At 45.9% G+C, this 11,417-nt stretch overlaps 1 protein-coding gene across 1 annotated transcript; it reads left to right on the top strand.

The window, feature by feature from the left end:
* The first annotated feature begins 853 nt into the window (after nucleotides 1–853).
* On the top strand, nucleotides 854–5,441 carry Sowahc (sosondowah ankyrin repeat domain family member C). Its single transcript, XM_038342211.1, is given in 2 exon segments — nucleotides 854–2,339; nucleotides 2,342–5,441. Coding segments are annotated over 2 exon segments (1,530 nt in total). The 5' UTR covers nucleotides 854–982; the 3' UTR covers nucleotides 2,515–5,441.
* Nucleotides 5,442–11,417: the final 5,976 nt, after the last annotated feature.

Here is an 11,417-nt window from a genome sequence, read left to right on the forward strand (position 1 = left end):
AGCAGCCGGGACGTGTACACAACTGCACAAAACTAGGCGGATGACAAGGCCTGCTCACAAAAACCGTTACAAAGTGACAGCCATCAGTCATGATCCCTGATTTAATTTAGACCACCCCCCTTCTGCCAGGACGAGGAAGCCTGGCGAATCTAACTTCCCCCACATCCATAGTGGCTCGCCAGAGCTCCTCAGCCCTCGCCCTGGGGCAGCAGGGAGCCCACTCTCCACGGCACGCGGGAGTCACAATCCCTCCGGCCCCGAGGCGATCGGGCGGGGCGGGGACTCAGGGGAGTGTTGCCCGGACCGGGGAACACAAGGGCGCGGGCTCACCAGCTACCGCACCTCGTCGAAAGCGGCCATAGCCCTGGTAAGACGTCACGAAACGGTGGTCTCAGGCCGGACCCAAACGCACGTCCCGGGCGGCTGCGGAGAGAGGACCCGCTGGGCGTAACCGGCCGGGCGCGGGGCGGGCCGGGCGACTCGCAGCCGTTAATGGGCGGGGCGGCCGCTGCTGAGCGGCGGCTGGGGCGGAGCCAAAGCCGGCGGGGGTGGGGACTCGCCCGTGACTGCCAGGAGTTTTCCCGCGCTCCGGGCGAGCCTCTCCCGGGCGTGCTCCTCCGGGAAGTTTTAGGCGTAAAAGCCACCGAGCGGGGGAAGAGGGTGACCAGAAATATGGCACTTGGAGAAAACGCTAGGCGCCTCGACGCCCCGCCACAGGCGGAACCAGTGATTGCCGGCCCGCCCGGAGCCCGGAAGTGGGCGTGGCCCGGGGCCGCAGACTGGCGCAGAGATTGCGGCCCAAACGGAAGTGGGCGTGGTGGGGCGTGTCTACTGGGACACAGCCCCAGTAAGGCGGTGTCAGTGCTCGCGGGACGGGCTCTAAAGCTGGCGTCGCGTGCACCCAGTCGCTCTCCCGGTTCTCCAGACGCGCGGCTATGCTGTCGGGCTGAACCGTCCCGGGGCCGAGGAACTGAGCTGCGGGATGGAGCCGAACTCTGAGGCGATCGTGCGCTTTCTCACCGAGCGCGGGGGCCGGGCCCGACACTCAGAATTGGTGCAACACTTCAGGGACGCCCTGGGCGGCCCCCGGGAGCAGCGCACCCGCGCCCGCGAACACTTCAAGGCACTGGTCAACGCGGTGGCCACCGTGCGCACCGATCCCGCTGATGGGACCAAGTACGTGCATCTCAAGAAGAGGTTCTGTGCAGGGGGGTCCCCTCCGCTTGAGGCCTCACTCCCCCGGGATCCACCGCGTATCGAGGTGACTGAAGAGCCTGAAGTCCCGGACTTTCCAGCCGAGCCATGCGAGGGCAGCCAGCTCCAGGAGGGGGCAGATCCACAGTTGCCTCTCGGGCTGGGGGGCGAACTCAGCGACCAGGAGCCTCCGATCCCTGCTCAAAGTGGAGCCCCGTCTAAGGACTTGCCACAGGAGGTCCAGGCCGTGTCCTGGGCGTCAGTCCCCGGGCCTGGCGAGAACCTGAAACTCCCTGCACACGGCGGCGAGGAAGCTGAAGGGGGCAGTTCCCTTAGTGGACCAAATACGCCGAGGTCGGCCCGTCAGAACTTTCGGGACCTGGTGATGGGCGGCAGCTCCCCTCAACTAAAGAGGAGCGTGTGTCCCGGGGACGGTAACTCCGTAGGAGGTCGCAGCAGAGGAGGGGGCGACTCTGATAGCGCATCCTTGGCTTCGTCATCCGCCGAAGAGGAGAGCGGCGGTGGGGGCTCGGTGACGCTGGATCCTCTGGAGCACGCCTGGATGCTCTCAGCTTCGGAGGGCAAGTGGGACAGCCTAGAAGGGCTGCTCACTTGTGAGCCTGGCCTGCTGTCGAAGCGAGACTTCATCACCGGTTTCACCTGTCTCCACTGGGCCGCCAAGCACGGCAGGCAGGAGCTCCTGGCCATGTTGGTCAACTTTGCCAGCAAACACCAGCTGCCAGTGAACATCAATGCCAGGTCGAGCGGAGGCTACACGGCCCTGCATTTGGCAGCCATGCACGGGCATGTCGAGGTGGTGAAGTTACTCGTGGGGGCCTACGACGCAGATGTGGACATCAGGGACTACAGCGGGAGAAAGGCCTCTCAGTACCTGAGTGAGAGCATCGCAGAGGAGATAAAGAACCTGGTAGGCGCCATGGACGAGGATGATGGGGACAGTGCCACCGGCCGCGGGAGTGGGCGCTGGAGACTTTCAAAGGTGCTCCCGTCACACCTCATCACTTACAAACTCTCCCAGGGCGTGGAAGATGGCACCGAACATCACCATCACCACCACCAGGTCGCCGAGTCCGGAAGCAAGGCGAAAGATTCAGGTCGCAAAGCCTTGGGCAGCTCCAGCGGACGGATAAACCACGGCTCAACAAAATCAGATTCCGAACCCAGATCATTCACACCACTCCCTCATTCAAGGACACCGAGCAACCACTGGAGGAGGGCGAAGAGGAGGAAGAGGAAAGGTCCCTTAAGGGCCACTCATCTTCCTTCAAACTGAGACCGAAGTCCAATGTATTTGGGTAAAAAAAACAAAATAATTCCTGCTAGAAATGCTAAGGTTTAGTTTTCTTCCAGGTAGACTAATACTGGCAGTGGATAAGAAAGTGGAACCCGAAAAGACAGGATAAATTAGCATTGTAACTTGCAGACTTGGGGTGGATCTGTAGTAATCCTTCCCGGATAGCATTCTGGGGCAAGAGAACGTCTGAAATGATTCATGATGCATTGATTTGTGCCTCTTCCCCCACCCCACCCCTGTAACCAGGAACGTGTGAGAACTGGAATTGATTGATGACTAAGAGCCCCTTGGCTGTCACCATTACTACACAGTAAGGACTATCAAGTATGTATCAAGTATGAGTGACTCGGAGGACATCAGAAAAGGCAAACTGTGTGTGCGAACCTGGTCATGGTTGTAAGTGAACAAACCTGCAGGCTGCCCTGGCTGTCTGCCGTTCGCACTTGCACCTTAGGGTGCTAGAGAAGGTCCAGGTCAGAGTGAAAATGTGAAATACAAATGAGAACTATGTGAATCGAGATGGGAAACTTGTAAGTAGCAGTTCCCATTTTTTTTTAAACAAGCAATTTCAGTTTTAATCACTGAATTGGAGAAATAAGCAGCATTTGCTTTTGAGTTACTGTAATCTGGTGTGTGCCTATATAGGGTTGTGCCTATATAACACTATTCAGTATACGGTACATTATTAATCGCATTTTTTATTTAAATAGAAGAACACTTAACAGCCTTTGGTACTTTTTTTTTAATGTGTGTCTTGATTATCACTAACTTGTTTTGCTTCTCTGAAATTCTAACTTCTGGGGTTTGTACTCTAGGGATTCTTTTTGATGAAGCTTACAATACTTAGACTGATTTACTTATTACTTAACAAGCCTTTTCTTGTTTAGAAAGTAGCAGAAATCAGCGTAAGTATTAATAGCCTATGCTTCTGTGAAGTAGTCATTAAATCAACTTAATACGGTTCTCATATAAGAGACATTTAATTTTATTAGTACATTCATAATTTCTATGCTTCGTAGCAACATTTTACAAATGTTCAAATTTTTTCACTTGATTTCTTTGTATCTACTCAAAGAGGTATGGTGTAATTACTGAAAGGCTAAATAGTTTGCCCATTTAAAAATGGGCAAGTTTAGTATACTTTATAAAAGGAAAAAGAAATGGAACCATTTCTGTATTTCAATGCTGCTAGCTATTACATTTCCTTATATATAAATGAAAAATGCTATTCCTTAAAATTAAACACTTTTATAACTGTGATCCTTAATTACATTCCATTCATTTGTGTTAGAGTAAACAGCTTTATAATTATTTTAAAATTTAACTCACAAACGTATTAAATCTTGTAACAGGATTAGAAATTTCTGTAGGAGACTGATTTGGCCGTCCTTCTCTCTTAGTCTTTCTGGTCTGATTGCTGAGACCTAAGTTGTTACAGCCTACAGGATAGAAGAAGGAGTGAGCAACCAAGCCCACAGAGTGAAGGAGACTACACGGTTGTTCAGAGCTGCAACATTTTGTTATTAACTAACTTTTCAAAGTCATAGAAATTCCTAATAGGTTTGTCACCTCTCTCTCAAGATAGCAGTTAAAGCTGCTTAAATATGGGTTGAAGGTGCTCACATGAAATGCGTAAGGTGTGGCTAAGGAGACGGATGCTCAGTGGGTATGAGCATGTGTCCAGCAAGCATAAGGCATGTGTTTGGATCTCCAGTACCTATATAAAAGGCTAGGTATAGGGTTGAGGGTGCCTGTAAGCCAGCAGGGGAGGTGAGACAGGTAGATCCTGAGAGCCCAGGGGCCAGCCAGCTTACCTGAAACAGTGACTTCTGGTTCAGGGAGAGAACTTCTCAAGAAAACAAGGAAGGCATAGAGGAAGTCTCCTAACATTCCACTCTGGCCTCAGAATAAGCTCACATGGGTGCTCCCAAACACTCTTGTGCCTACACTACACACACACATAAGTTGTTATCCACTTATGTGCCTTTATCTTTGTTTTAGGATTTAAGAAGTAGATCTATACATTGATAAGCACTTTCTGTATATATGAGTGAAAAGTCAGTGTAAAAAGCAGTCACATGTTCATGTATAAACATTCACTATATCTAGTGCAGAATAAGCTTACAATTCCCATCGTGGACTTTTAATTTCCATTAAGGCAGCTATACAAGTAGATGTTTCAGAACTACGTGAAGGTTCTATTGAACAGTCATTATTAATCCCTCCACGTGTGTTAACTTTCTTTTCACACTCAAAGTTTAAAGCTATAAAGCATTTAAAGTTCCTGGAGTCATTCCTAGGCTGGCCAGAAAGCTCAGCAGATAAAAGTGGTTGTCTTACAAGCTTGAAGACCTGAGTTTGACCCTAGAATCCACAATGGAAGGAGAGAACTCAATCCTGAAAATTGTCCTCCAGCCTCCAGTTGTGTGTCATGGTATATACATTCCCGTACTCACGTAACTGTTATATGCACAAACACAAAATAAATTTAAACTTTAAAAACACCAAACAGAAGGAATTCCTAGCATTCCTTGTCATGAGGTATTTGTACAGTAACATTTTAAGGTACTTAACTTCCTTCCTCTTACTTTTTAATTTCCAAATCAAAAGTAGAAAAAATGATTTGTATAATTTGATAATTATCATGAAGTTGTATCTCCCAATAGTGGCAATATATTAAAATACAGGCGTCTATTAACCAGAGACTGTACTTTAGAAATGAGTTTGTTCTTGTGTCTTTCAGGTACGCTTATAACTATGAATGTCGTTTTGCTTTTATAGTATATAAAATGCAGGTAATGTGGTACTAGTTCACTCACACCTGAGCTATTGTAATGTGATGTTTGTCTTTTGCTTTTTAAGTAGGTCAAAGCTTGTGAGTTTAAGAATCTGTAAGTTTTGTCAAAATAAAATGTTCATAGTAGACATTGAACTGTCTAAGTTTCTGTACTCCTTTAGGTACTTTGCGTGGGCAGTGTTTTATGGTTTGCAAAATACTTTTCAAAGTTTCAATTTTTTAAAAAAAATAGTTTAAAAAAGTTTTCCTACTCACTAAGGATATGGGCTACAGCGTCCCTAATTATAGGTAGAAAATGAAGGTTCAGGACCTCGAGTGTCTTCCTTTCCGAAACTTTGTCTTTCCTATACATGACATTGTCAAGATTTTTTTTTTTTGAAAAGTTGCTGCAGTTTGGCAGTAGAGATGTCTGAGTCTCTGAATGAAGAGCAGGGCCTCCACCCCCACCTCTACCTTCAGTGCAGTGCACGCACCGACTTTGCAGTCCCTCACAGGCACCACAGGCACGCCCAACCACTTGTCTCCCGGGTGGAGCTAGATCCTGTCAAGTTAATCAGTGTCAAAGATCACGAGGTGAATCTCAAAATTAAATACTCTGGTCATTTCCTGAAAACCAGCATTCTTTTAAATTATGCCAGTTGTAGAAAGATGTATGAAAGTGAGATCATGCCGGGCGGTGGTGGCGCACGCCTTTAATGCCAGCACTTGGGAGGCAGAGGCAGGCGTATCTGTGAGTTCGAGGCCAGGCTGGTCTATAAGAGCTAGTTCCAGGACAGGCTCCAAAGCTACAGAGAAACCCTGTCTCCAAAAAAAAAAAAAAAAAAAAAAAAAAAAAAAAAAAAAAAAAGGAAAGAGAAAAGAAACTGAGATCATGTTAACCTAAATAAGCTATACTCAGAAAAATGTTTCATGTTTTCATTCATGCAGAATCTAGATTGTTGTGTATACATTCAGTTATGTGTGTATACACACACACACTCGAAGAAAGTAGAAGGAAAATTATTAGGAGAAATGGGGCTAAGGAAAGAAGAGGGGAACAAGAGAGGGTCAGGGGTGAATATAAGCAAGAGTAGACATTACACATGTAAAAATGTCATATGGCATCTGTTATTTTGTGTGTTCAATAAAAACATGAAAAGGGGTCTGAGAGGTGATGTAGCAGTGCTTGTTGCTCTTCCAGAGGATGCCCTAAGTTCCCAGCACATCTGGCAGCTCACAACTATCTATAACTCCAGCTACCAGGGAATCCGCCACCCCATACTGGTACACACATGTCCACATGCACACACCTATGTTCCCATAAGTTTTTTTTTAAAGGATTAGAAATCCTTTTTAAACACCACCAAACATGATAGGTCAAATCTTTATAAGATACCTAATATTTGGAGGAATATTCACATAAGGACAATTTGGAGGACAATTCCACATGAACTTGTTTCTCAAAGTACAGTGGTAGGATTGTTTATACGTCATCTCCTCTTTCATGTCACCGTGGTACATTTTTCCCTTGATCATCTTTATAAATGCCAATTTCATCTCGAGAAGGGGCTTTTCTATTCTGTTAATGAGTTTCCTACTTTGTCACTTTAATGTATCGTTGAGGGATGTGTGGCTAAGGGCCTCACCCTAGCTAAGCGCCTTTCGTGTTGAGGTGCTGTGGAAGTGGGTCCTTACATGGAAGCCTTTGCGGTTTCATAGCGTGAACCATAATAATCGATAACAGACATGCCAAGTGAGTCAAAGGTATTTTTCATGCAAATACAGCCCTTACATGCCAGCCAGCCACCTCATCCCTACTCACCCAAAAGAGCATCTATTCCAACCCTGCAGGTAAAATCAGCTTTACTAAGATTTTTCAATTTGAGCAATTTAAAAGAACCAGCGACTAAGAAAATTGTGCCTGGTAGGATGACTCAGCTGCATACTCTTGGCACAATATGCTAGCTAGCCTTTTTATTATTCTAAGTACAGTAGACTATGCAAATAGCTACTGATTCTCTGGAATGACCGCTCCCCAAAAAATGGGGTAGGGAAATAAAGTTTATTGTCTCATAGAGAACTTTGTTTGGGGAAGAAGGCATTTTTTATATATATTTTTTTCCACAATATAATCATATAGTTCATATGTATACAAATATATGTGTGTCTTTGACTACATTGCTCCTCACAGAGAAATTTCTAATAGTCATTTTAGACATGGCAATGGGCTACCTCATGACACAGAACACTCACGTCTTTGAAAGTAACAAGCCAGGGCTTGGAGAGATAGCTCAGTAGTTAAGAGCCCTTGCTGCTCTTCCAGGAGACCTAGCTTCAGTTCCCAGCACCCACCTGGGGACTCACAACCACCTGTAACTTTAGTTCCAGGAGATCCAGTGCCCTCTTCTGACCTCGTGGGCACCAGTCACACATACATACATGTAAGCAAACACTCATATACATAAAAATAAGCAAATCTTTTATTTAAAAGAAAAGAAGCCACCACCTGTCTCGAAAAACCAAAAAAAAAAAAAAAAGAAAAGAAAAGAAAAGAAGCCAGAGCCTTGAAATGTAAAAATTAATCACTTTAGTTATTTGTTTGATTTCGTGTGTAACCATCCTGGCTGTCCTGGACCTTACTTTGTAGACCAGGCTGGCAGCAAACTCCCAGAGATCGAGATCCTCTGCACCTGAGTGCTGGAATTAAAGGCATGCACCACTATTGCCTGGCCAAATTTATCCTTTTAAAGCATGCTTTTCTTTACTTTTTTATTTTTTTTTTTTTTTTTGGTCAAGAAACAATAAGCCATCCTGACCAAAGCTTTAACCAAAGGTAGCCTGATGCAGAATGGCACTAACCAGCTCTTCACAAACCGTGAAGACGGAACATATAAGTCCATTTGTTGTTGTTTTTAACCCAACTTTGATGTCATTCTAATCAAAACCTGGAAGTCCTCATCTGAGTGCCTTTCTCAGAGCTTTGAATGCATCTCAATAAAAAGTGTACCCAGCATGCTAAAGGTTTGATCCCCAGTGTATAGAAAACACAACCACTACAACAACAAAAACTTTCTCGGGGTCTCTTAGTCTGCAATTTAGTAAGTAGAACCAAGCATTCTTGACAATGTTCTGGAAATTTCCTGTACTGGTTAGTGTGATCTAGTTTGCCTCTGAGAGGAAAAAAATTTTTCCCCAGTGATGTGCCCAGCCTCCTGAAGTTAACAGTTCACACCAAAGAACTGCACAACTGGGAAACTAAAAACAAAAACACAGAAAGAATGCTCAATATTTTATGTAAAGTTATGATTTTGTAGTAGGTCACATTATTGTTGGCTCTACCTGCCCACATATATGCAACTTCTACACATGTATGTATATTTTTTTCCAATTCTCTCGCTAGAGTTCACATGTATGTATAATACATTTGAAAGTTTTATGGACATTATATGATTACTTGTAAAAGCAAAGCCTTTGTAGCTGAGAATGTAACCACTCATTCTCAGGAATCCAGAGCCACACACCTCTGCCCTGACTCACCCAGCCTGGGAGGCAATATACCACTGCTTTCATCTTTCCTGGGTCAGACACTGAGCAGCCAAGGAGAACTCCACAGCTAAAGCCAGCAGCCTTATTTACAGAAGCTTTTCTTATTTGTCTACATGTTTTAAATGAAGCCTCAGCAACAGTTCTCCCATTGATTAATTCTCTTTAATATTCTCTAAATGACCGATTCGTGGGGGTGTGGTATAAGATTCCTGGAACTGTGAGAGGGGCACAGATTTAAATGGAAAGGTAGTTGCATTGCAAAACTTATTCTTTGTAAAATCCCCTGGTTCTTCTGACCCTATCCATCATGGCTTTGGGGAGAAGGAATGAGTATAGTTAACGTAGTTGTCTTGGCAGGGATGAAGGTATTACAAAGATATTTGTATCCCTCCATTTGGCTGTAAGACTGTTGGAACAACCACCTCAAGAAGTTGAAATTGCCTTAAGAATCGTATGCTAGGTGAAGGAAAAGGATGGAATCTGGTACCAGAGGCAGAGGGGGAGTTTGTCTTTGACTTCATAAGGTGCTGACTTGACAGACCACCTGACCGAAGAATCCAGAACTCTTGACAACAATGCCCAGGACCACACCCATGGAAAGGACTGCTTAGCTGCGCACAGCTCTTGCTGTCTACTTTAACCTCATGTCGGGACCCTGAAGATGGAGTACAGATGGTCACTGGCTTTCTTTATTAGTTCCTCTTCTCAGTGTAGCCATTGAACAAATAATCCTTTCTCGCTCGCTTCTTTGTAGTAGGCCTGTTGAGACTGAGCAGCAAGCTGTTGGGGCTGCCGGAGACCAGACTGTAGCTGTAACCACTCCCGTAACACTTGTTCAGCATGAACCGTGACGCTCAGAGCAAGACCTTTGTAAACCACAACAGCCAGGCCAAAACCAAAGAAACAAAAGGAAGTTTGAGAACTTTGAGCTCTGAATCCACCTTCCTTCCTTGTCATCAGAAGCATCATCTTCCACCTCGGTGAGGTCATTCACCGTTACTGCCGATGGACCTTACCTGAGCAGTTGATTGCCCTGTGAGGAAATACGCAGAATTTGTCATCTTCTCGGCTCACTACTTTCAAACTTTGAATCAGAGCCGTGCAACCAAGGTCTGTTTCTAGAGGAGAAGCTACTACACTGGTTAAATGAATATCCAGAGGAACCTAAAAGGAAATAAAATACTGGAAGTGACTATATCTGTTGCTACGGATACTGATGTCCGAGCTTTGGGTATAACTTGCTTCCTTGAAGAGCTGCGTGTTGCTACAGTGATTGTTTGGGTGACTGAAACCTGAGCCCAGCATTTAGCAAATTCGGCTGTCAAAATGTCCCTGATCTAACCGAAAGGGAGGAACCCGAAAGATTTAATATGAGAAAGGTGGAAGAAATTTATCTTTTGTGTTTCTCCTGCCTGTCACCTGACTGGATCTCCCAGGTGTGCCGCACCTTCACGGCCTGGAACCGAAACTGAGCAAAGGACGTCAGGATTGAACACGCATACACCTCTCTCTAGTTGCTGGAAAAAGAAGCCCTTTATTGAACAGCACCACGGAGGTTTTTATACCTAACACAGTCAGGTGGGCCGACAGGTGAAGACCTCATCGTCCTCAAGGCCAGGGCAATATGTGCTTAGGAAGCAGGCTTGGTAAACAACTTTGACACAGCTTTCAGAAGCTCAAATCAGAAGGGCAAAAAAAAGTCACTATCAGGGGAGAGCAGCTGGAGGCCAAGACTCCAAACTGTTCCAGCACGGGAGGACCTAGAGATACCCTCAACCGAGGCCATGGGAAGAAATAATGTCGGGAGTGGGAAGGTCCAGTAGCCTTGAAAAGCACTGTGCAAAAGACAATGGAACACTGTCCTCAAAGAACACTCTCTGATTCGGCAAGAAATCCTGAGTCATGGAGTTCACCACTCAATGCTCATCGAGCAGACAAGGTGGGTGCTATTACTGTGATAGTCAGAGAATAAAGACCAGGCAGGTATGAACGCAGGGATCACAGTTACCTTTGGAATAAAGCCAATGGCAGCCCGCCCCCCACTAAAGCACAACTTAACCTGTGTCCGCAGGAAAGGGGTAGGCCCAGACACAAAAAGATAATGGCCATGCTGTTACTTTCAGTCCCCCTTCATTACCAGTTCACAGCGGCAACAGCTGCCCCGGTAACAGTGGCGACCGATCTCTTTAGGAAAGTCATCATCGGGCTGCACTGTCAGAAATGCAGTAATTTATAATTCTCTGCCCAAGCCATCTTTTAAGGGGCGTGAGGTTGTGTAGGGGGAAGGTAAACACCGGGATTTGGAGGTCTAATGCAAATTCCAGAAAGTCAGACAGTTCTCATCTACAGATCAAAGCAGATCCAGAGAACTCTCTGTGTGTTGCAGAGACACGGTTGGTCAGGGTGTTCAGGACGAACTTTCCCACCTAATCAGCTGGACTGAGCAGGATAAGTTAGTTTGCAAAGTCACTTTCACCCCTGAAGTCTGCCCCGACTGTGTCCCAGGATGGAGCGACTGTACCACAGATCTCTTTCGTGATACATGACATCCGGTTAAGGCCTAGGACCTTGTCCATAAAGAGGAAA

This window comes from Arvicola amphibius, chromosome 9 (genome assembly GCF_903992535.2).
Source record: "Arvicola amphibius chromosome 9, mArvAmp1.2, whole genome shotgun sequence".
NCBI classification, from domain to species: Eukaryota; Metazoa; Chordata; class Mammalia; order Rodentia; family Cricetidae; genus Arvicola; species Arvicola amphibius.